At 41.8% G+C, this 26,761-nt stretch overlaps 1 protein-coding gene across 1 annotated transcript; it reads left to right on the forward strand.

Moving 5' to 3' along the window:
• Window positions 1-1,696: 1,696 nt before the first annotated feature.
• On the forward strand, window positions 1,697-26,761 carry LOC122561756 (selenocysteine insertion sequence-binding protein 2-like). Its single transcript, XM_043713872.1, has 3 exons — window positions 1,697-2,016; window positions 22,494-22,633; window positions 26,380-26,761. The coding sequence occupies exons 1-3, from the start codon at window positions 1,984-1,986 to the stop codon at window positions 26,744-26,746; spliced, it is 540 nt and encodes a 179-aa protein (XP_043569807.1). The 5' UTR covers window positions 1,697-1,983; the 3' UTR covers window positions 26,747-26,761.

Here is a 26,761-nt window from a genome sequence, read left to right on the forward strand (position 1 = left end):
AAGGTGCCTCACAGGAGGCTACTGAGTAAGATAAGGACACATGGTGTCAGAAGCAAGGTGCTAGCATGGATAGAAGCTTGGCATTCTGGCAGAAAGCAGAGAATCAGGATAAAAACATTCTTCTACGGATGGCAGTGAGTGAAACGTGGTGTTCCACAAGGGTCCACAACTTTTCACCTTATGCATTAACAATCTAGATGAAGGAACTGAGGGCATTCTGGCTAAGTTTGTAGACAATACAAATATAGGTAGAAGGACTGGTAGCATTGATGAGGTGGGGAGGCAGCAGAAGGATTTTGATAAGTTAGGAGAGTGGGCAAAGAAGTGGCAGATGGAGTACAAAGTGAGGTCATGCACGTAAGTAGGAAGAATAGAGGCATGGAATATTTTCTAATTGGGGAGAAAATTCAGAAGGCTGAAGTGCAAAGACACTTGGGAGTTCTGGACAGGATTCTTTCAAGGTAAACTTGCAGGTTGAGTCAGTAATTAGGAAGGCTAATGCAACAAAGGCATTTATTTTCACAGGACTTGAAAATAAAAGCAGGAGTATATTTCTGAGGCTCTATAAAGCTCTAGTCAGACCACATTTGCAGTATTGTGCCAAGTTTTGAGCCCATATCTCAGGAAGGATGAGCATGTTCAGAGGAGATTCATGAGAATGGTCCCAGGAAATGAAAAGCTTAACATATGGGGAATGTTTGAGGACTCTGGGTTTACACTCGATGGAGTTTGGAAGGATGAGGGGATATCCAATTGAAGCATATGGAATACTGAATGATCTCGATGGCGTAGATGTTGGTAAGATGTCTCTTATGGGAGGAGAGACTAGGATCCAAGGGCATAGCCTTAGAGTAAAGGGAAGACCTTGTAGAAGAGAGGTAAGGAGAAACTTCTTCAGCCAGAGAGTGATGAATCTGTGGAATTCTTTGCCACAGAAGGCTATGGAGCCGAGGTCATTGAGTATGTTTAGGTCTGAGATAGATAGGTGCTTGAGTATCAAGGGTTACAGGAAGAAAGCAGGAGAATGGGGTTGAGAAACTTATCAGCCATGATTGAATGGTGGAGCAGACTCGATAGGCTGATTGGCCTAATTTCTGCCCCTATGTCTCATGGTATTACGGTCATATAAGAGCTTGGGGCTGATTGACAAATATGTCTGATTAATGCAGAACAATGGTTAAGACGGCAACTATGATAATATCAAAGCAGAATATAAATCAGGGAAGGGCATATCCAACTTTGTAGTATTATTAGATTGTATTTTGGGTGCTGTGAACAGTGTTGGCCAAACACTGGAGCGGTGCAGAAATATTCCATGAAGCTGATACATAGTAGAGTATCATATGGTTCAAATTACAATAAAGGAAGAACACGAAATTGGGGTTTTCAGCATTGAAAGGCGGGATTGATCGTAAACTTATCTGCCCTGTGGTTAAAATCCCCAACTAACGTGTGTAGGGTGATCTTAAGAGTTATGCAATATTAAATGTATGTAATATTGTTGCAGGTATAGAGAAAAATAAAACCTTGAACATTAAACTGACACTCCAGCACGGGCACAGAGTTTCTAACGTCTAACAGGTCATTTAGCATTGATATCAAGAACTTAATTTTGAAACAGTGAAGAATCGACAAGAGGGCGATAAAATTTGGCAAATGTTTGTGAAGAGACTGTACACTCTTGGGAATGGATGAATGGAGGCGGGTCCCAATAACCTTCCGCATAATACAATTGTTTGTAAACGCTCATTGGGTGTGCAGAAACTTAAAAACATGCGACAGCATGTGTAGTTGGCTGGCAGGAAAAACTCTCCGTTTTGTAAAATGTCATTAAGTTAATGGAAGAAGCGGCTTCGAGGTCTATTTCTGACTTTGGGATTGTTTGTCCCGTCGGGTTAGGTCACTGGGCCGTGCGGGCTGCCGTCGTGAGGCGGTTGTTGATGTTGTGACAGCGGCGCCTTGGAACGGCAGTTTGGGAGAGGCATGGCCGAGGGGGGCAGCGCAGCCGCAGCAAAGGTAAATGTGCTGGCTGGGGTGGAAGGAACACAGTGAGAGGGTGAAAGCCTGCTCGGTGGCTTGAAGCCCACAAAGAGGGCTCCCATTATGACACCCTCCGAGAGCTGGGGAGGAGAACCGCTGTCTGGCCCCCGGAGGTTTTTACAGGCAGTGCCAATTGAGGCCTGTCCTGACAGGCTGCCATAGTGGCCTGAGAGAAACCAAATGGCTCAGAGAAACCTGTCTGGCTCAGAGCTAGGGACCAGAATGTCTCCGATCGCTGCTTCCTCTTCCTGTTCATTCGGCTTTTCAAATTTCTTCAACCCTAGTAGGGTCTTGGGGGCGGCCTTATTCTGTAGATTGCGCTCAGCAATCCATCGTTTTGTAAATTTCTGTTACATGATGCCTTTACCATGCTCTCCCACCGCATTTAAAGACTGTGAAATAGTTCTGTATTATGCTGTTTGTTTTGCATAAACCTTGAACTTAACGTCCTTTAAAAATAGTACGATTGCTGACCGATTTAATACAAGCATTTGCGAAATGTTGCTTGCTTTCCCGAATTATAGTTAACCACGTTTGGCCGTTATTATGTTATCTGTTTCCAACAGCGCAACCGAATGGATTTCGGGTCTTTACATCATGTGCTGCAGGTTATTACCTATCATACCGTGTTTTATTTAATAAATTTTAAGGACCCTACGATGTAACTGAGGTTTTTATCATCACTGTTATTAAGGCTAGTGTTAATTATCAGTTAAAAGTTTTGTTTGTGAACTCCCTATTTCAAACATTCCTGTCAACATAAGCCCAAGGAAGCAGGGAATGTTTGAGGAAGAAGGAATGGATTAAAGCACTGAGACTCAAACTAGACTAAGCATTTCAGTCCAAGGATATTTGCACGAGAATTACAGAAAAGTGGATAAACTGCAGAAATTTCTCAAAATAAAACCTCACATGTTGTACATCTAAACACGAAGTTGGGTGGAGTGGGCTTTGGAGAATAAAGAACAGGTTTGACAGGTTGCGGATGGAAACATGGTTCCTGTTTAAAATTAGAACGTGAAATGAACTGCAACCAAGCTTCATCTGGCCTGCAAACTTTCCATAAATATTCAAGTTGGGAATGCTTATGAAATAGTTTCAATGAGTAAATTGATTGATTGTTGAACAAAACCGTAAAACATGGGAGCAAGTTGTAGGCTATTCAGCCCATCAAGTCAGGTCCACCATTCCATGAGATTGTGGTTGATCTGATAATCCTTAACACAACTTTTCCTACCTTTTCCCCCCATAACCCTCAACTCATTTACTGACCAAAAATCTGTATCTCTGCTTAAATATTCTTAATGACTGAGCCTGAACAGCCCTCTGTGATAAATAATTCCACTGATGCACTGCCTTCAAAAGAAATTTCTCCTCGTCTGTCTAAATGTGTGACCGTTTTTTCTGAGATTATGTCCCCTATGCTTAGACTCCCCCACAAGCGGAAACCACCTTTCTGCATCTATTCTGCTAAGTTATCTAAGCACCTTGTATCTTTTAATAAGGTTGCCTTTCCTTTTAAATTCCAATGAGTACAGGCCCAACGAACTCAACCTCTTCTCATTTGAGTCAGTCGTTCCATATCTGATATTGGCTTTGGGAACTATTTCTGGATTGCCTCCACTGCTGGTATTTCTGTCCTCCGATCAGGTGCCCAAAACTGTTCACGGTATTTCGGCTGTGGTTTGACTAGTGCCTTATACAATTGTATCAATACCACCCTATTTTTGGACTCCATTCTGTGAAATAAAATTCCATATTACCTCCTGAACCTTGATTCATGCACAAGGATGTCCAGATTGCTCTTCTTTTAGATTAGATTAACTACAGTGTGGAAACAGGCCCTTCGGCCCAACCAGTCCACACTGATCCTCCGAAGAGTAACCCACCCAGACCCATTGCCCTCTGACTAATGCACCTAACACTATGGGCAATTTAGCATAGCCAATGTACCTGAGCTGCACGAGGAAACCAGAGCACCTGGAGGAAACCCATGCAGACACAGGGAGAATGTGCAAACTCCACACAGACAGTCACCCAGGGCAGGAAGCGAACCTGGGACCCTGTTGCTGTGAGGCAGCAGTGCTAACCACTGAGCCACCATGCCTCTTTCTTCAGTCTTCTTCCATTTAATAATACTCAGCTCCTGGATTCTTCCTGCCAATAAACAAAACCACCTTTCACCACGTTACTATTCTATCTGCCAGGTTTTTGTCAATTTACTTACAATGTCAATATCCCTCTACAGATTCTTTGTGTCATCCTCACCACTTGCCTTCTCATCTATTTGTGTCAGCTATAAACTTGTACATGAACTCTTCTAATCCAAGTTATTAATATATAATGTAAATAATAGTGGCCTCTGGCTGTCCAGTAGTCACAAGGTACCATCCTGAAAATACCTCCCTAATCCCAACTCTGTGTCTTCTATTAGGTAGCCAATCCCCTATCCATTTCATTTGAAGGCAGGATCATATTAATGCACCAATTGATATTGGGGCTTAAAAAAAATGCCTTGTTTGGAGGAGGACTGATTGATTGCTTGTTTCTAAAGGTTGTAGAGTTGCAGGAAGCTCAAGGTAGAGCTTCAGAATGATTTCAAAACAAAGACAGGAATTTCAAAATCCATCTGGTGTATGGAAAAAATTATTTTGGTTTAAAAATCATTCTTAATGAATGGGAACTCCTGTAGTTCTGAAAATGTGTTGCTGGAAAAGTGCAGCAGGTCAGGCAGCATCCAAGGAGCAGGAGAATCGACGTTTCGGGCATGAGCTCATGCCCGAAACGTCGATTCTCCTGCTCCTTGGGTGCTGCCTGACCTGCTGCGCTTTTCCAGCAACACATTTTCAGCTCTGATCTCCAGCATCTGCAGTCCTCACTAACTCCTGTAGTTCACCAAGAATAGGCGTGTTGAATAAACCTGTTATCTATGTTTTAAATTTGTTGGTGGGATGTGAGCTGTCCTTTCAAGTGGATGGTGCCAGTGAAACTAGTATTTGTTCATCTCTTGCCCTCGTAAAAGTTGTTATCAGCCACTTTGAACTGCAGTAATCTGTGGTTTAGGGATACTGAAGGTGCTGTTAGGAATAGAGTTCAAGGACTTTGATCCTGATGATGAAGGATATTTCAAGTCAGGGAAGTTTGTGACTTGGGGTGGAACTTGAGTGGCAGGGCATGCCTCTGCTGCCTTATTCCAGGTTGTACAAGTCTTGGATTTGGAAGGTGGTGCAGAGTATCTTAAGGATAGTGATGGCAGGATATTCACCGATGATAATGTTGAAAATCAAGGGGAATTTAAAAATGTTTTGTCATATGGAAAATGTGCCAGATATTCATGGAATAGTGAGCAAATCTCAGCACTTTATTCAGTCCAACCAATTTTGTACATGGATCAGTTATTAACAACATCAGTTGAAGACTGCATCATTTCCACTTGAGGGAGTAGGGCCAAGTGGCATCCCAGGTGATAACCAGAATGAGAAAAGAGATGGTTTTAATCAAATTTAGGGCATCATAGGTAGAAATTGAGGTGAGGATATAGTTGAGCAGAAGAATATCTGCCAAAATATTGTGGTGCATACCATGACATTCAATGTGGCCTTACCTGTGATTAACATGATGGGGGTAGTTAGGTCATGTGACTAATGTCAGTGTGCTGGGGAGCACAAGTTTATGGTAGAGGATACTAATACCGAGGGAGAAATTCAGGAAGGATGCAAGGTCTGTCGACATGGGAGAGTAGATGGCTTGAATTGGCTGAGACTAAAAGACTAGAAGATAAGGGAACAGAATTTGGCTGTTCAGCCCATTGTGTCCGCTCTACAATTTGATCATGGCTGACATGTTTCTTGACCCCAAACACCTGCCTTTTGCCCTTCCTTTTGACTTGATTCTCTTACTAAGCAAGAACCTATTTATTTCTGTCTTTAAATGTGCTCAATAACTTGGCCTCCACAGAGAGGCTGAATGGGCTGGGGCTATTTTCCCTGGAGCATTGGAGGCTGAGGGGTGACCTAATAGAGATTTATAAAATCATGAGGGGGCATAGATAGAGTAAATAGACAGGGTATTTTCTCTGGGATTAGAGAGTCTAGAACTAGAGGGCAAAAGTTTTTAGGTTAAGAGGGGAAAGATTTAAAAGGGACCTAAGGGGCAACGTTTTCACGCAGAGGGTGGTGTGTGTATGGAATGTGCTGCCGGAGGAATTGGTGGAAACTGATACAATTACAACATTTAAAAGGCAACTGGATGTGTATATAGATAGGAAGAGTTTAGGGGGATTTGGGCCAAATGTTGGCAAATGGGATCTAGATTAGGTAGGATATCTGGTTGGGGTGGACAAGTTAGACCGAAGGGTCTATTCCCGTACCGTACATCTCTCTGACTCTATGATCTCTGCGGCAATGAGTTCCACAGAATCACCGTTCTCTGGCTGAAGAAATTCCTCATCTCAGGTCGAAAAGGTCATCCCTTCATGTTGAGGCTGTTCCCCTAAGTTCTATTCCCTCCTTATGTCTACTCTATCCAGGCCTCATAACATTGTGTAAGTTTCAATCAGATTTCCCCTCGTCCTTCTAATCTCCATTGAATACAGACCCAGCGTCCTCAAGCCCTTCATCTGTAGAATCATTCTTGTATACAAATGGGACTCGATTAGGTTGGGATATCTGGTAAGCATGGACAAGTTGGACCGATGGGTCTGTTTCTGTGCTGTACATCTCTATGACTCTAAATATCCTCTGCATACCCTCTAATGCCAGCATATCTTGCCTTGATAAAGAACCCAAAACTGCTCACAGTATTCCAAATGCGTCTTACCTTGTATAGCCTCCCCGTACATCTTTGCTCTTTTTTTCTAGCCGTCCTGAAATAAATGCTAACATTGCATTGGCCTTCCTAACTGCCAGCTGAAACTGCATGTTAACCTTAAGAAAATCCTGAACTAGGACACCCAAGTCCCTTTGTGCTTCCGTTTCCAAACCTTTTCCCCAGTTATAAAACATTCTACACCTCTATTCCTTCTACTAAAATGTACAGCCTCACACATTGGCCACACTATTCCAACTGCTGCTTCTTTGCCCGTTTGATCGACATATCAAAGTCCTTCTGCAGCCTTCTTGCTTCCTCAACACTACCTCCATCTATCTTTGCGTCATCTGCCAACCTAGTAACAATGACTTCAGTTCCTTTGTCCAGAATTGTTAATGTATAACATGAATAGTTGTGTTCCCAACACTGACTCCTGCGGAACTCCACTCATCATCAGCTGCCATCCTGAAAAAGGTTCCTTTATGTCTACACTCTGCCTTCTGCCGGTCAACCAGTCCTGTATCCAGGCCAGAACCTCGCCCCTAACACAATGGGTTCTTACTTTATTTAGCAGCACCTCAAAGGCCTTCTGGAAATACATTGGCCCACCATTGTCTAACTCGCTCATTACCTCCTCAAACTACTCTGACAGAGTTTTCATGCATGACCTCCCCTTGATGAAGCCATGCTGACTTAGCCCTAACTTACCATTCATTGCCAAGTATTCCAGAATCTCATCCTTAATAAGGAACTCTTTAAAATCTTTCCAATGACCGAGGTCAGGCTAACAGGCCGATAGTTTCCTGCCTTCTGCCTCCCTCCATTTTTGAACAGGAGTTTTATTTTAGCCACTTTCCAGTCCTCTAGGACCCTCTGTGACTCCAGTGATTCCTGAAAGATCACCACCAATGCCTCCTCAATCTCCTCCAGCTTCTCCTTCAGAAGTTTTAGGTGTAGTCCATCTGGTCCATGTGACTTATCCACCTTCAGACCTTTTCAATTTCCCCAGCATCATCATCTTAGTAATGGGTGCCACACTCATCTCTACCCCCCCATACTCTTGAATTTCTGGTATGCTATTGGTGTCTTCCATCGTGGAAACTGATGCAAAGTACCTACAGGTTATTCTGTTATAATGCGCGTTTCGTCAACACACATTGGTATAACCGATTGATGGATTGTGGATGCTGTTTGGAAAATAGCAATTTTTCTGTAATGATGTTCTACAGCACGATTTCTTTATAGAGGTTTCCCATCGTGTCATTTTCTATAGCGTGAGGTTGTAGAAGAATAACTGTTGCGTTATAGCAGAATGACCTGTATTCAGTTTATTTGTTCCTTGTTACAATTTTTCGATCCTCATTTTCCAGAGGGCCAATATCCACTCATGTTGCTCTCTCTCTTACCTCTTAGATATCTTTTGAAAAAAAACTCTTGCAATCTTCTTTTAAAATACTAGGTAGCTAACCCTGATATTGCATCTTCTCCCACCTGATTAGTTTTTTTAGTTATCTTCTGCTGGCTTTTAAAGGTTTCCTAGTGTGCTGGCTTTCCACGAACCTTCACACGTTGTTTGATTTTTCTTTTGCTTTTATGCTGTCTCTGACATCAATTGTCAGCCATCGTTGCCTCATCATCCCCTTTAATATGTTCTTTTTTCCCTTGGGATGAATTTCTACTGTGCCTCCCAGATGACAACCCAAAACTTCTGCCATTACTGCTCCACCAACTTCCCTGCTAGGCTTTCCTTTCAATCAGCTGAGGCCAGCTTCTGCCTGAGGAGGAAAGCATTGATGACAGCTTTTAAAAAGTTGAATAATCAAACAAAAGGAACTAATTGTTATTGCAAAAGGTATGTTTAACTCTTTTTTTTTTATATCTGTTGTTGAATGCATCAAGTGGCAGAATATCTGATCAGGCTTCACCTGATGCATGTCCGTACATAAGAAATTGCAGTTTATTCAGCCCTTCTAACTGATTCTTCCTTTCAAAAATATCACAGCTGATGTAATTGTGGCCTTAACTATACATTTGCTAGCATTATTTTTTTGATTTATACACTGCCTAATAGTGTAGCTATGGTTGGGGGGGATATAAAGTCCCACCAGTGACTTTTTTTCCTTCCTATTTTTAATTTTATGTAAACTGATTCAATAACTTGATCTCTTCAATCAAGATCATTTTTCATTTCTGTAGTGATTTCCTTTAGTAATAGTTATCCTACCTCCATTTTGCTCTTATCCTTGTGAATGTCAATTCCACACGAATATTCAGTTCCTAGCTTTGGTCGCCATGCAATAGTATAATGGCTATCATACTCTATTATTTGTTTGTCATTAATTCATCTCTTGTTACAACTGCTGCATGTGTTTAGATAAAGAGTTTTTTAACATCTTTTTTGCCTACTCTGAACCTATTTGCTGAGCATTTTTATACTTGTACCCGCCTCAGGCGACTGACTGTGTGGAGTTTGCACGTTCTCCCCGTGTCTGCGTGGGTTTCCTCCGGGTGCTCCGGTTTCCTCCCACAGTCCAAAGATGTGCAGGTCAGGTGAATTGGCCAGACTAAATTGCCCGTAGTGTTAGGTAAGGGGTAAATGTAGGGGTATGGGTGGGTTTCGCTTCGGCGGGTCGGTGTGGACTTGTTGGGCCGAAGGGCCTGTTTCCACACTGTAATCTAATCTAAAAAAATCTAATCTAATCTAATCTAATCTAATCTAATCTTGTACACTCTGTTTCCTATTTGTCATACTCCGTTTATAACTATATACAATACTACCCTTCATCATTTTCCTTCTCTCCATTCCTTCTCCAAATTTTTAGTTTAAAAGACTTTCAGAAACCCTAGTTGTTTGCTCCGCCAGGACAGTGGTGCCACAATGGCTGTAGAGAAGGCCAACCCAGGGTGAAGCTCCCTCGTTCCCCCGGGGTTTTGCCAGTTCCCCATGAGTGAATCCCATTTCTCTCACTTCAATTTTCAATTATCAGGTATCTTGTGGTTCAGGTAGCAATCTTGAGATTATTGCCTTTTTCTGAGTCAAACTTTTACCTTTAGCCCTGTAGCTGTTCATTTTCCCTTGCAGAACTTTTTCCTTAGTCTTCCTTTAGTACTGGGACCCACATGGACTACAGCAACCAGATCCTTCCTCTTTAAAACTAAATACCTCTCTAGCCTAAAGAAAATATCCTTCACTGGGCAAGCGGTATGACCTTCCAAGCTCTCAATCTTCGATGCAGATTACAGTATCTATCCCCAAAACTAAACAGTACTCAGAGACTGACAACATTCCATTTTGCTATCATCCCACCCATGCAACTTTAACAACCCCATGTCGTAAGGTGCTGAGGTCAGTTTGCTCATCCTTCCTTTCACAAAGGCTACAAGAACAATGTCCCAGTTGGATAAGTACAAAAGCTTAAGGTTGGTCCAATGCTACTTTTCTGACTATTAACCAAATCTGAAATACATACCTAAGGGGTATGGGGGTATGAATCCTTCCTGGAATAAAGTGTCCAGGTAACTTTCTTCTTGCTTGATGTATTCAAGCATGTGAAGCAGAGCTAATGAACTCTGGGCCAAATTTTTATCAAGATGGAAATCCTGAAGGCAGACTTGGTTGGCAGCAGATCACATTGGTATCCATAGCTGTCAAATGCTTCCTCTACTGTGTTTTCTATAACTGATTTAAGGTTTCAAGTTTTGAAATCTTACTCTATATATGATAACTTGTTATAATAATTACAAATAATGTAACCAGTTAAACTATATATTTAGTATAACACTTTGCATTCATTGCTTATACAGCTGCCCCAGTTTAGAGAAAAATGATAGTGCAACAAAAGAGCTAGAGTAGATCTTTTGGTCAATTAAGCTTGTTCCATTATTCTGTGAGATAATGACTGCTCAAATTGTGGCTTTCACTCCACATTCTCACCAACTCAATATTTATCCCCTGATTGCTCACCTAAATAACATATCTAGATATGTCAACTCTCTGATCTTTGTGTCTTTTGCTCTAGGACTGCTTGTTTTTTAAAGACCAAAACAGAACCTTTTCCCGAATCATCAAATTCCTGAGTTAATTACTCTATACATTGAACTCGTCTCCATGCTACTCTGTAAAATATTTTCAGGACTGCAAGGTGTTATGAACACCAATTAGAAAGAAAGAGGATAAGAGTGGTGAACAAGAGGCGTAGTGAGTAAAAGCTATGTAACTACAGTATCTGTGGACACCTAAATGGAGTAAATAAGAAAGAAAGCATAAGTTGAATTAGTGAGCCACGTTATTGGAGGGGAGAAAGAAACTGGTCAATACCATGAAAACACATCCAGTGGCACTTGTGTGGTAGTACCTTAAGTATCAATCAGTTTCCTCACAAAGCCCCCTTAAATGTCTGTCCTTCCTTTCAGGAAATGCTGTCATATACATTCAACTTTGGCAACTTGTGCTACCAGAGGTATCAGTGATGTGCCTGAGTTGTTAAATGCCATACTAGGCTTAGACAGCTACAAAATATCTACTAGAAAGATGAGGTGTGCTACCTCAAGTACGTATTTCACTTCACTGGAACAGAGGAAGTATACCAGAGACAGAGATCGGGCTGAGACATAAATTGAAATAGCAAGTGACCAGAAACTGAGAGTTAAATATGTAGACAGAACCAAATGCTTTTACAATATTTACAAGTATTTAATTATGGAGCCCTAAAGGTCCTCTGCATGATCTTAATTTTGAATGAATACTGTAGTATGATTTCCTATGACATTTTCAGGGCTTACTTTCTTGCCAGAGCTATTTTAGTAGCAAAAACAGGAAGGCAGATTGTCCTCTCTCTATCTATAGTCAGATGATAATGTGCTATGGGACCCATATGCTAATTGCTGAAGGTAAGCATGCAGGTGCAGCAGATGCATAAAGCTGATACTGTGAGGGTCAACATACTAAGAGGATTCAAGTACAGGAATTAAGATGTCTTGCTGCAATTATATCAGGCCTTGGTGAGATTACGCCTGAAATACCATGTGCAATTTTAGTCTCCCATCTGAGGAAGGATGCTCTTGTTATAGAGGGAGTGTGGCAAGGGTTTCCCAGCCTGATCCCTTAAATGTTGGGACTGATATGAGAAGTTGAATCCGTTAGAAATGTATCCAGCAAGGTTCACAAGATTGAGGTTGGGGGAAGAATCTCATAGAAACCTACAAAATTCTAACAGTACTGCATGGGGTAGATTAAGGAAAGATGTTACTGATTGCAAGGGTGTCAAAAACTGGGGGCTACAGTCTAAGGTTACAGTGTGAACCACTTAGGACTGAGATGAGGAGAAATTCCTTTACCCAGGGAGTGGCAAGCCTGTGGAAAATCCTTTTACAGGAAGCAGTTGAGGCCAAAATTGTATGACTTCAAGAAGAAACTAAAGGGATGAAAGGATATAGGGGAAAATGGGAACAGGCTATCAAGTTAGATCAACTGCCATGATCATGATTGAAGGACTGAACAATGTACTCCTGCTACTATTTTCTATGTTTCTATTGCCCGTTAATCCCAAGTGAAGAGTGTATGTATAGCAGAATCCTAGAAGGGAAATTAATATTATTTTGCTTTAACTCTATCTTTAAAAGTTAGGAGAATTATTGAAATTTGTAATATTCTACGAAGTACACTGGATCTTGTACTTTGGGGAGGGGGTAAGTTGCCACGTGATCAAAATTGGGCAAGAGTTGTGAGGATAATTTGAATCTGTATGTCATGTTTAATTGTCTTTTGAGAAGGAGGAATTATCAATACAAAACATTCTTCTGAAGTTATTGGATCAATGGGTTGTAACCCGCAGTACAGAATGTACGTCTGGACAGTGTATAGTTTTAAAACTGGGTTTCAAGAGGATATTTGGTGTTTTGGTATTTTATCTGTTTGAAGCTGAACGTGATACATATTATGAAATGATATGTAGTGAGACGGTGCTATGGTGGTAATGTCATTAGACTAGTAATCCAGAGGCTCAGATTAATGCGTTTGGGATATAGGTTTGAATCCCACCAAAGCAATTGGTGAAATTTGAATTAAATTTGGAATTAAAAGTTAGTGGATCATTAAACATTTGTCAATTGTGTAGTAAAACCCCAAATTGTTACTAAAGTATTTTCAGAATGGGAAAGGATGAATGTGTCACTGGTTATGCCAGCATTTATAGTCCATCCCGAACTGCCCTGGACTGGATAATGGTGAGCTGCTTCCTTGAATCACTGCAATTTTCATAGTGTAGGTACACCCACAATGCAGTTAGGAACGTAGTCCCAGGGTTTTGACCCAGTGATTATGGAGTTGTGGTGAAATAGCTCCAAGTCAGGATAGTGTGTGACTTGAAGTGGAACTTGCGGTGATGGGTGTTTCTAAGTATCTGCTGCGCTTGTCTTTCTAAGTGGTAACGTGGCCTATGTGAGAATCTGGACACAGTCATGTTGTTGACTCATACGTATCTTCTGAAAAGGCCGAGAAAACCACTGAGATGTATCAAATCATGACAGATAAGACCGTAAGGCCTTAAACTAGATAGATTACCGCATTAACCTAAGCATCAGGAGTGGCAACAGCATGTCCATCCTTATTCACCCTGCAAACTCCAAATGACCAATGTTTTGGAGGTATGTGTAAAAACTGGGGAGAACTGTTCTGCAGTTTAACATAGCTACGCTAACAGAATTGAATCTTGTAGGCAATATCCCAGACATCACCATCCCTGGATACATCCTGTCCCATTGTCAGGACAAGCACACCACAGATCTCAGCCTGGTGATATACAAGCAGGAATGTGTAGCTGTGAAAGTCCATGACGTTGATTGTGTACCCCATTAAAATTTTATGGTATCAGGACATACATGGGCAAGGGAACCTTCTGCAAATTACCACCTACCCCTTTCCCTTTAGATTAAGAGCCAGTGCTCCTCCACGGTGAACAGTTTTTGGAGCTAGCACTCAGGGTGACACAGGCACAGAATGCACCATTAAGACTGGCTCAATAGTACCACTACTGACTAGGTTGATTGGGTTTTACAGTACATAATTGCTAAACTGGATCTGTGGCAGTTGGTGAAGGAACCAACAGCATGAAGAAGCTAACTTAACCCATTCCTTATCAATTTTCCAGCTGCAGGTGCATCTGTCCATGGTAGTGTTGGTAGCAGTGACCACTGCAAAGTCTTTGCATTGAATATACCCTCCCATCATGTTGTGTGGTACTACTACCATGCTAAATGGGGAAGATTGTAAAAGGTCTAGCAACTCAAAACTGAATATTGGTGAGGCATTGTGTGCTATCACCAGCAGCATGGTCTAGTCTGCATATATTAAATGACTTTAATGCATTGACTTCCTGTTTCAGAAGTTACTGCTGCATGTGGACTTCCTGAGTTCCGTGCAGAAGAAAAACAAAAGGTTCATTTCCAGACGTTTTGTCACCCTACTAGGTAACATCTTCAGTGGACCTCTGGGCTTCTAGGAATTCTCGTGCATGTCTCTGTTTGGCTTGTCCTAGGATGGATGTGTTGTCCCAGTCGAAGTGGTGTCCTTTCTCATCTGTATGTAAGGATACTAGTGAGAGTGGGTCATGTATCCCGGTGGCTAGTTTTCTGCCTGTTTGTCCAATGTGGTATTTGTTACAGTTCTTGCACGATATTTTGTAAATGACATTAGTTTTGCTTGTTGCCTGTACAGGGTCTTTCAAGTTCTTTAGCTGCTGTTTTAGTGTGTTGGTGGGTTTGTGGGCACCCATGATGCCAAGGGGTCTCAGTAGTGTAGCAGTCATTTCTGATATGTCTTTGATGTAGGGAAAAGTGGCTAGGGTTTCTGGACGTGTTTTATCTGCTTGTTTGGGTTTGTTGCTGAGAAACTGCTGGACTGTATTCGTTAGGTACCCATTCTTTCTGAATACACGGTATACATGATTTTCCTCTACTCTGTGTAGTTCCTCTGTGCTGCAGTGTGTGTTGACTTGTTGAAATAATACTCTGATGCAGCTTCATTTGTGGATGTTGGGATGATTGCTTCTGTAGTTTAATATTTGGTCTGTATATGTTGTTTTTCTGTAGACCCTGGTTTGAAGTTCCCCATTAGCTGTTCATTCTGCTGTGACATCTAGGAATGGCAGTTTGTTGTTGTTTTCCTCCTCTTTAGTGAATTTTATGCCAGTAAGGGTATTATTGATGGTCTTGAAGGTTTCCTCTAATTTTCATTCAGTGACGAGATGTCATCAATGTAGCGGATCCAAAGTTTGGGTTGGGTGGTTGGCAGAGCTGTTTGTTTGAGTCTCTGCATTGCTGCCTCTGCTAAGAACCCTGATATCGGAAGTCCCATGGATGTTCCGTTGGTTTGTCTGTAGGTTTTGTTGTTGAAGGTGAAGTATGTGGTAAGGCATAGGTCTACCAGCTTGACTATATTGTCCTTGCTGATGAAGTTAGTGGTGTTTGGTGTGTGTGTGTCTTTGGGTCTTCTAATAGTGTAGTCAGTGTTTCCTTGGCCAGGTTAATGGTGATTGATGTAACAGGCTGTTACATCAAAGGAAGCCATTATTTCATCCTCTTCTATCTTGGTGTCTTTGGTCTTCAGGAACTCTTGGGTGGAGTGCATGAGTCTTCTACTAAGTGTTTTAGTCTTTGGTGTAGCTCCTTGGCCAATCTGTAAGTTGCTGTTCCAGGTAGCAAGACTATGGGTCTGAGGGGGGCTCCTAGTTTGTGAATTTTGGGTTGAAGCAATCATCCCAACATCCACAAATGAAGCTGCACCAGAACATTATTTCAACAAGCCAATACACCCTACAGCACAGAGGAACTACGTAGAGCAGAGGAAGATCACCTATATTGTGTATCCAAAAAGAATGGGTACCCAATGAACACAGTCTGCTGATTTTTAAAAAAATGTTTTTACTCTTTTTTTTTAAAAAAATTTCTCAGCAACAAACCCAAACAAGCAGATAAAACACGTCCAGAAACCCTAGCCACTCTCCCCTACATCAGAAATGATTGCCAGACTTCTCGGACCCCTTGGCATCATGGTTGCCCACAAACCCACCAACACACTAAAACAGCAGCTAAAGAACTTGAAAGACCCTATACAGACAACAAGCAAAACTAATGTCATTTAGAAAATATCTTGCAAGAGCTATAACAAACACCACACCACAAACAGGCAGAAAACTAGCCACCAGGATACATGAATGTCAACTAGCCACAAAAACGACATGACTCTCTCTCACTAGTATCCTTACATACAGATCAGGAAGGACCCCACTTTGACTGGGACAACAAATCCATCCCAGGACAAGCCAAAAGAGAGCCATGCATGAGAATTCTTAGAAGCATGGCATTCCAACCCAGAACTCTATCAACAAACACGAGTTGGACCCCATCTACTACCCCCTGAGAAAAAGAAAATGACATCACCAACACAAAGAAACCCAGACACAGAAAGCAGGAATTATCAGCAGTGCTTCGTCCGGAGGCCCACTGAAGATGTTACCTCGTAGGGTGACGAAACAACACGAAATGAACCTTCCAACTCAGTGAGCAAACCTACATCCAGAACCTCAACCTGAGCTACAAATCTTCTCAAAAACCAACACCATCTCCAAATTTCCTTTAACCTGCATTCACTTCTGAGTTGGAACTGTATCACTGTTCCCTCACCATCACCGGATTGAAATCCTAAATCTCCCTTACAAACCACACTATAGGTGTCCCTGCCCCCTAAAGAATGCAGTGGTTCAGGAAGTTGGCTCACCACCAGTTTCTGCAGGCCTGTTTGGGATGAATGATAAATAGTCCATGAACAGTTAAATCAGCCTCAGTCCCTTCTGACCATTGCTTCTCCTGATTTTCTTGTTCCCAGTCACTTGCAGTTACTCTTGCTCCCTTCTTCTCACCAGTTCTCCATCCTGATTTCTTTGCTCCCTCCTGCAAGTCCTCCAGGGAGGCAAGTTATGGAAGACCTTTGGACTAGTTAAATATTTTGGAATGTAACTTTCCCTTATTTTGTTGACGATTTGCATTCGCGCATTTTTGCTTTGCCGCCATTTTTTTATGAACACATTGAGTGCTGAATTATGGATAGCTTTATGCAGTGTCTTTCAATATGTATCAAACTGCTTTACAGGTAATAAAATGCTTTTGAACTGTAGTTACTGTAGTATTTTGAATACAGTAGAACAAAGCTTCAAAAAGCACTTTATTGGCTGAAACATTTTTGGGTTGACCTGAAAGTTACTATGTAAAAGCAAATCTTTCAAAGACACTGACATAGGAAATATGATGTGGAGGTGCCAGTGTCGGACTGGGGTGGACAAAGTTTAAAAATCACACCACACCAGGTTATAGTCCAACAGGTTTGTTTTGGAAGCACTAGCTTTCAGAGCGTTCCTCTTTCAATAGATAAGTAATGGGGCAGAACCATAAGACACAGAATTTATAGGAAAAGATCAGTGTCATGCAATTAAAATGATATATTGAACAAACCTAGACGGCTGTTAAGTCTTTCATCTTTTAGAATGCATTGCAGGTTTCAGTTCATTAATATGTAAATCCCAAAACTTCCTTTTTAAGTCACATTCTCGAGATATGACTGAGAAGTGGCAGATGGAGTTTAATTCAGATAAGTGCGAGGTGCTGCCTTTTGGGAAAGCAAATCTTAGCAGGACTTATACACTTAATGGTAAGGTCCTAGGGAGTGTTGCTGAACAAAGAGACCTTGGAGTGCACGTTCATAGCTCCTTGAAAGTGGAGTCGCAGGTAGATAGGATAGTGAAGAAGGCATTTGGTATGCTTTCCTTTATTGGTCAGAGTATTAAGGACATGTCGGGAGGTCATGTTGGGGCTGTACAGGACATTGGTTAGGCCACTGTTGGAATATTGCATGCAATTCTGGTCTCCTTCCTATCGGAAAGATGTTGTGAAACTTGAAAGGGTTCAGAAAAGATTTACAAGGATGTTGCCAGGGTTGGCGGATCTGAGCTACAGGGAGAGGCTGAATAGGCTGGGGCTGTTTTCCCTGGAGCGTCGGAGGCTGAGGGGTGACCTTGTAGAGGTTTACAAAATTATGAGGGGCATGGATAGGATAAATAGACAGTCTTTTCACTGGGGTTGGGGAGTCCAGAACTAGAGGGCATAGGTTTAGGGTGAGAGGGGAAAGATATAAAAGAGACCTAAGGGGCAACTTTTTCACGCAGAGGGTGCTATGTGTATGGAATGAGTTGCCAGAGGATGTGGTGGAGGCTGGTACAATTGCAACATTTAAGAGGAATTTGGATGGATATATGAATAGGAAGGGTTTGGAGGGAAATGAGCTGGGTGCTGGCAGGTGGGACTAGATTGGGTTGGGATATCTGGTCGGCATGGATGGGTTCGACCGAAGGGTTTGTTTCTATGCTGTACATCTCAGTGACTCTGTACCTTAAGGTTTTATAAAATGAGGTGACATCACCACTCAGTGTATTAAAGGTGTGAGGTTCGAGTCAAGATTGCATCCCAATCTTGAGTCAGACTGGTTCTGTTTCCAAAGTAGGAATTTATAAAATGCTACATGGATTGACTGCCTGCAGGTTGTGTGCTTTTGAAGCAAAAATACAATGTATTTGCAAATGCAAATTCATCCTGTAGACTTGTGAAGGAGTGCGTGTGAGAGAGAGACAGTATGTATAGTGTAATGGGGTCACCTGTAGTGTGACATGAACCCAAGATCCCAGTTGAGGCCGTTCTCATGGTACCGAACTAGGCTATCAGCCTCTATTCGGCCACTCTGAAGATTTTTGAAGTCTGCCTTGGAGAATGGCCAACCGAAGATCTGAGGCCAAATGTCCCTGACCACTGTAGTGTTCCCTAATTGGGAGGGAACATCCCTGCCTGGCAATTTGTTGCATGGTGTCCATTCATCCATTGTCATAGCGTCTGCTTGGTCTTGCATCCTTTCCTCCAGACGGCCGCTGCCCTGGGCTGGACATGTATGCTCAATCAGTTAGGAAATATGTAAATGCTGGATTCATCAGCTGCTCCCACAAGGTAGAGCAAAGCATCACCTGATCTCAATGCAACACCATCCGTGCTCTCAGAACCAATTGCAACATTGTCATCAAACTAGCCAATTAAAGGAGTAGCCAACATCATTCAGAATCGAACGGACTAGTGCAAGGAAGTGTACCGACAACTGAACAACCAGAAACACTACGGGTAACTACCAACTGATCAGACCAAAGGACACAACAGTGAACTGAACAAATTGATCAAGACTTTTGATTTGGTCCTTCAGAGTTCCCTACGCCCCCTCATCACACGTACTTCTCGCAGAGGGGCTGACTTCCGAAGATACACAAAGCCAACACACCTGGACATCCCATCATGTCAGGTAGCGGAACCCTGTGTGAGAGCCTATCTGGCTGTGTCAAGGGCATCTTGAAACTTGTTGTACAGAGGACCCCAACTTCTGTCATGACACTACAGATTTCTTACAGAAACTCAGCACCCACTGACTAGTTGAACCGCGATCATTCCTCACACCAAGGACATTTTGGCACTCTACACCAGCATCCTCCACAATGACGGCATTGCTGCAACAGCCTCAGTACTCAGTACCAGCAGCTGCCAATCTCCGAGCACCATCCTACAATGCATATGCTTCACCCTCGACCACAAAGTTTTCACCTTTTGACAACCAGTTCTTCATCTAGACACATGGAACAGCCATGGGGACCAAACTTGCACCCCAATATACCAATATTTTTAATGTCCATGTTCAAACAAGATTTTGCTGCACAGGACCTCCAATCAGTACGATACACTAGTTATATTGACAACATTTTTCTTACTCTGTGCAGTTGTTTCAGCGACTCCTCGCCATGGGTCCAGTGATATCAACAAGTTTCATCCCACCATCAGAATTACCATGGGCTACTCGTTAGTATCTGTCTCAGTTTTGGACACGTGCATCTCCATCAAGGACAGGCACCTCAGTACCTTTCTCTACCGCGAACCCGTGGATAACCTCACGATGCTGCACTTCTTCTAGCATCCACCCTAAAAGTATTAAAACCGCCATCCCTTGTGGAAAGCCCTATGCATAGAGAGGATCTGTTCAGACGAGGAATGCGACGGATACCTGAAGGTGCTGAAGGACACCCTCATAAGAACAGGGTACAATGCTCAACTCATCAATCGCCAATTCCGACGTGCCACAGTGAGAAACTGTAATGCCCTCCTCGAGACAGACACTGGATGCAACTAATAGGATCCCTTCGTTGTCCAGCACCTCCTGGGAGCTGAGAAACTACACCATGTTCTTCACAACCTGCAAAACATTATCGATGAGGATGAGCACCTCGTTAAGAGCTTCCCTCCACCTCCACTTGCCTTTCAACAATCGCCAAATCTTAAACAGATCATTCTTCACAGTAAACTGCCTGGTCTTCAGAACAACACCATACAACCCTGTCACAGCAGCCACTGCAAGACGAGTCAGTGTGTCTACCTGGATACCACCATTACATGTGGGGACGCCACCCACCATGTTCATAGCAGGTATTCATTTGACCCCGACAATGTTGTCTATCATACACTGAAGGCAAGGATGTCCTGAGGCATGGTACAATGGCGAGACCAAGCAGATGCTAAGACAATGGATGAATGAACACAGCACAACAATTGCTATACAAGGGTGTTCCCTCCCAGTCGGGGAACACTACAGCAGACAGGCATTCAATCTAGGATCTTCAGGTGACTGTCCTCCAAGGCAGACTTCAGGATATGCAGCAACGCAGAGTGGCTGAGCAGAGGCTGATAGGTACCAAACTTGGCTATGAGGACGGCCTCAACCGGGACCTTGGTTTCATGTCACACTACGGGTGACCCCACTACACTATACACTTAAACCCACACGTACACATGCACACGTATATGCCCACACACTCGCGCACACCCTCTCTCATACACAAGCTGTCTCTCAGACACACACACTTACACCTCCCCACACTCTCACCCATGCATACACCCTCTCACAGGCTTATACTTCATCACATTCATGCATGCCCTCTACCACGCGTGCACACATGCAAACACGCACTCGCATTCTTGCGTGCACACAAGTCTATGGGGTGAATTTGCATTTGCAGAATTGTATTTGCAGATACATTCATTTTCTGCTCAACAAGCACGCAACCTGTATGCTATCAAGTCCTGAAGAAGGGTTGCACCGGTTCTACACCATTTGATGCTGCCTGGCTTGCTGTGATCTTCCAGCCTTCTGGCTGTCGATGCAGGCAGTCAATCCATATAATATTTTATAAATTCCTACTTTAGGAAATAGAACCAGTCTAACTCAAGATTGGGATACAGACAGACTTTAACCTCACATCTTTAATGCATTGTCTGAGCTGAGATGTCACTTTTTTACATAAAACCTCAGGTTATTTTGAGAATGTGACTTTAAGGAAGTTCTGTGATTTACATGTTAATGAACTGAAACCTGCAATGCATTCTAAAAGATAAAAGACTTAATAGTAGTGTAGGTTTATTCAATATATCATTTTAATTGCATGACATTGTGATATTTTCCTATAAATTCCATATCTTATGATCCTGCCCCATTACTTATCTAATGCAGGAGGAACGCTCTGAAAGCTAGTGCTTCCAAATAAACCTGTTGGACTATAACCTGGTGTTGAGATTATTAATTATCTAAGAAATAGATCACCCAATTTGTAAGCAACAGTCTTCCCAAAAAGCGACATGACAATTACTAGATAATCTGGTCTTTGATTTTTGAGAGACAATTATTGGCTGGATCTCCAGAGAACATACCTGCTTCTTTTCAAAATTAATGCCATGTGATTGTTTATATCTCTAATTGAGAGGATGGGTGCAAATGGTCAATATCTCATCAGAACAATATCACTACTCAAAAGCCCTGAATTCTGCAGTGGAGTGCTGGCCTAGATTATGCACTTGTATCTCTGGGTTGCTAGTAAGAAAGTCGAGCTGACGCTGATCTGTGTTAACTTTTTATTAATTTGTTGGATTTGGATGTTGCAGGAAAGATTAGCATTGGTTGCTTGGCCCCTAGTTGACCTTAAAATCTGTGCAAAAGTACTCCTACAATACTGTTATTGAGCAGGGAATTTCAGGATTTTGTCTAGTGACAATGAAGGTGGTATATTTCCAAATGAGAATGGTGTTCAAATTGGAGGGGGAGCCTTGAATTGTTTGTGTTTCTGTGTGCCAACTGTCTTTGTTGTTCTAGATGATGGGGTTTGTAAATTTGGCATGTGCTGTGAAGGAAGCTGCAATACAGTATTGAATTTTTCAGATAGTGCCTGTTTTACGGTGCCATGGAGAGCCGATGCTTAAAGGAGTGGATGGTGTACCATTTGAGCTTTGTATTGGATGATGCAAAGTTTTCTCAGTATCAATATTTCCATCTATGCGAGTGGAAATATTCCATGTTGCTGTGTGCAGTGTAGATGGTGGAAAGACTTTTTGGAACCTTAATGTGAACTGTGAAGGAATCTATGACAGAGCTTGAAGCAGTTCATTCTATTTCACATACTGTATTTTTCTTTCCCATTTTTGTAAATAACATATAGTTCAAAATCTAATGTAATCTTCCACAGGAGACCAAATTATCAGCTGACGTTGAACCATTTGTGCCAAAACAGCAAACAATTGGAGCAAAATCGTCTGAATCATCAGCTACGTTACCAAGATACCTAACAACCTGCTATCCTTTTGTTCAAGATCCTTATGTGGATAGGTAAATATCAGTTTTGTAATTCTGTAGCTTGTTGTATTCCAACTGTTTAAAAAAATATATAACTAGCTTGAGAAACATTTCTGGTGTTAGAAAATGATTTCAGTACAGAAGGAAATTATTTGGTTTGTCTTGTTCAAGTGGGCGGTTATCAAGAGCAACTTGGCAACTCCCATTTCCCATCCTATCTCCACAGTGTTTTCTATAGCTTTTCCTCTTCAGGACATAGAAACATAGAAAATAGGAGCAAAAGTGGGCAAGTCAGCCCATCGATGTCTGCCCATGCTGAGAAGTTATTAAACTTTGGGTGTTAAGAAGAATTGGATGTCTTCATACATAAGTAACACTACTCCTATATTGATTCAATTAAGGAGGCAAAGTGATGAGTTTGCCTTTACTACAAGGGCACTGGAGTACAAGATTAAGGAAGTCTTGCTGTAGTTGTGTAAATCTTTTAATGGGACGTCACTGGAATCTGTTTTTTGGAATTCTGTATGTGGGTTGGCAGGATTTGACAAATGGTATGCCACAGGTATTAATGTTGGACCCTTAATTATATGCAATGTACATGAATGATTTGGATGCAAGGACCAATGGTAGAGTTGCTGAATTTACTGATGACACAAAGTAACATTGATTCTTAATGTGCTCCATAGCAATTTTAGGGATGATCATAGAAAGTATTTCAGCACAGAAGAAAATCGATCCATATAATTTCTCATGGGGACTTCAGGGTGTCATAGTACTTTTAAAGTCAATAGAATCCATACAGTGTGGAAGCAGGCCATTCAGCCCATTGAGTCTGCACTGCCCCTCCAAAGAGAGTCCCATGCAGACCCACCCACTTACCCTATTCCTGTAACCCTGAATTTCCCGTGGTGAATCACCTAGCCTGCCCATCCCTAGACACTATGGGGAACTTGGAATGGCCAATCCACCTAACCTGCACATGTTTGGACTGTGGGAGAAAACTAGAGCACCTGAAGGAAACCCACACAGACAGGGGGTAAATGTGCAAACTCCACACAGATAGTCACCCGTGACTACAATTAAACTCAGTATCTGGTGCTGTGAGGCAGCAGTGCTAACCACCGAGCTACCGTGCCACCCTAAGTGTACACTTTTGAAGTATAGTCGGTTATTTAGGAAATGGGAAAGCCAGTTTCAGTGACACAGGCAAATAAAGGATGATATGTTTTGTACATTCATTGGAACTGACAGTGAGACACTGATGAATTCTACAGTTGCAGATAGAATCAAATGTTTCCCTTTTCCCTGTGGTCTTGTTACTGGGATACAGACAACAATTTAGATTTATACCGTGATTTTAATATAATGTCCCTAGACCTTTCACAAGAGCGTTATACTGCAAACCTTAACAGAGAGTCTCATCTCTATGGGGCTATGTACCTGTAATAGACAATACCAGACCCAAAGTATTGTAAAGAGATGGCCTAGATCCTAACTTTTATATTTGTTTAAAGGTACGAATAAGGTGCTGTTATGATTTGATTGGTCCATCAATAGGTTTTAATCAAAATACACTTTATTACAACACAGTTAAAACACAGAAACAAGATATTTATTGAAATACATAACAAGGAATTTAATATAGGTAAATGTGAGGCCTTGCATTTTGGAAAGTCAAATCAAGGTAGAAGTTTCATGGTGAATAGTAGGGCCTTAAGGAGTGTAATGGAATAGAGGGATCTTAGAGTTCACGTTTACAGTTCTCTGAAAGTGGAGTTATAGGTAGGCAGGGCAATGAAGAAGGCTTTTGGCACAGTGGCCTTCATCAGTCAGGGCACCGAATGTAGAAGTTTGGAAGTAATGTTGCAGTTGTACAGGATGTTGGTGAGGCCACACTTGGAGTATTGTGTTTAGTTTTGGTCACCTTGTTCTAGGGACCATGCTATTAAACTAGGTAGAATGCAGAAGAAATTTACAAGAATGTTGCCTGTACTTAATGGTCTTAGTTATAGGGAGAGGTTCGACAAGCTAGGAGTTTTTTCTTTAAGGCAAAGGAGATTTGGGGGGGTGGGGGGGGGGGAATATTTTAAAGGTGTTTAAGATCATGAGAGGCATGGATAGGGTGAATGCACTCCGTCTTTCTCTCAGGGTTGGGGAATCGAGGACCAGAGGGCATCCGTTTCAGGCTAAAGGGGAAAGAATAAAAGGGAACGTGAGGGACAATTTTTATACACAGCGGGTGGTTCGCACATGGAATGAGTGGTTCAGGCGGATACATTAACAATATCCTCTGCAGGAGAAACAGCTCAGAACACGTCTCTCAAAGGCACCATACCACCACTGTGCCCAGAAGCTTGCTCAGAGATTGATTTTTAGGCAGTATAACAGTGGTGCTGAGTGTTGTCTAAATATGTGAAATCCTGCAAATATTAACAGATGTTGGGGTCCTCTTAGACGGCCTACTAAAGAACAGTGTTAGTCAGATAAAAAGATGTTGGAGTCGTCATATGCAGAGCTCCGCTTAAATCTGTGCTGCTTCAACGCAAGCTGGCTTTAATGTGATTGAAGAATTTCGACCAATATTTATAGAATGCGAACTTTCCTTGCTTGTATTGGCTATAATGCCATCCTGGCCCCATTAGTTTAAATGGCATGGCTATTGTGAGATTTTCTTATAATGCGCGATTGCACGAGAACAGAACTATTGCGTTATATCAGAACTGACTGTACTTAGTGGATTCTTTTTCTCTTTTCCTAGCCCCCTTAGTTTGTTGCCATTTTCTGCTTCCCCCATCCCCACCTGTTGTGTTCTACCGCAACTGTTCTGTGATGAGGGAGGGGAAGAGGCCGAGCAGGAGAAATTAATGCAGAATTACAAAGTCATGGAATGCACATTGGAGATACAAATTAAAATTAGAATCATTTTAGGTATATTAGATGGTAACATGTGAAACCAATTTAAAATTAACTGTAGAGGAAAAATAACTTTTTTCTGCCTGTGTTTTTTTTAATTGAACATACCTTTAAAGAAGCTGCAAATATGCTTTTGTATGCCATAGTATGACGACTTATGTGGCCTTCACTGAACACATTGACTATGTTCACGAACACACTGCATACCGTACTAATTTCTTTGTAGGTTTAGATTGTCAACATGCAAAATTTACCTAAGCAGAATATTTATCCTTGTGGTATTGTGCCATGCAGATCAGAAAATTGTCATGCTCATTTCCCAGTCTGTTGAGCTAGCTAGTCTCTGGCTGATGCAACAATTGCTTGATTGGAGAGGAGAAATGTTCGCTAGGTTTCGGCTAATTAATACTTCCTGTAATGATTGTGGTGAAAGTACACCAAATGTATGATGACAGTGTTGGTCCTTCCAAAAATACCTGCCCTCATCCCTTCATGTAGCATATGCTTGCTGACTGTTCAGGCGCACAAATGAAGACCACATTACTAATGTATGAGAAAGCATTATCTATCCTAATTTAGCAATAGGGTGGTTGCAAATGGACATTTATAAAAGAAAACCATTGTCTTGCACATAACAAGATGAAAAAGCAAAAGGCCTTCAGGTAAAGGTTTACTTTTGAAAAAATGCACTAGATCACATTTTACAAGATGTAATTGTGCTGGAATATTTTGAGTGCATTTGTTCACTGATGAATGAAATGTATGAATATCCATCATGGGATACACGACAGTGATTTCTCTTGCAGTTGTTTCACAGCCATATCAGTTAACAATCCTGTGAGTTTTTTTTTTGTTCTGCTTTTTAGGCAGCGTTTGCACACATCAGAGAATGGCTGCAGTAAACAGTCTCAGAATTTTTCAGAGTTGCACACATCCTATCCAGTTATGCCATCTCAGTTGCCTATGGACTATTCCTTCTGCTATTCGTATGAACAGACATCTGAATCTTCATTGAATTTGTATGCACACACAGCATCACGCTGCGAAGACATTGGCTTTTCCAAGCACAAGTATGGTAGCAGAAGTAACAAGGAAAAACAGCCTGGCCTGCAGGAATTTGAGAAGGAGAAAGCATTTTTGAACCAGACAACTAAGGTATGTCATGACAACAATATATTTAGTACAGCAAGACTGTTGTCATGTATTTGTAGGATTATGTTATACCTGTGCTAATTTAGTGTATGTGTG

Source organism: Chiloscyllium plagiosum, chromosome 2 (assembly GCF_004010195.1).
Source record: "Chiloscyllium plagiosum isolate BGI_BamShark_2017 chromosome 2, ASM401019v2, whole genome shotgun sequence".
Lineage (NCBI taxonomy): Eukaryota > Metazoa > Chordata > Chondrichthyes > Orectolobiformes > Hemiscylliidae > Chiloscyllium > Chiloscyllium plagiosum.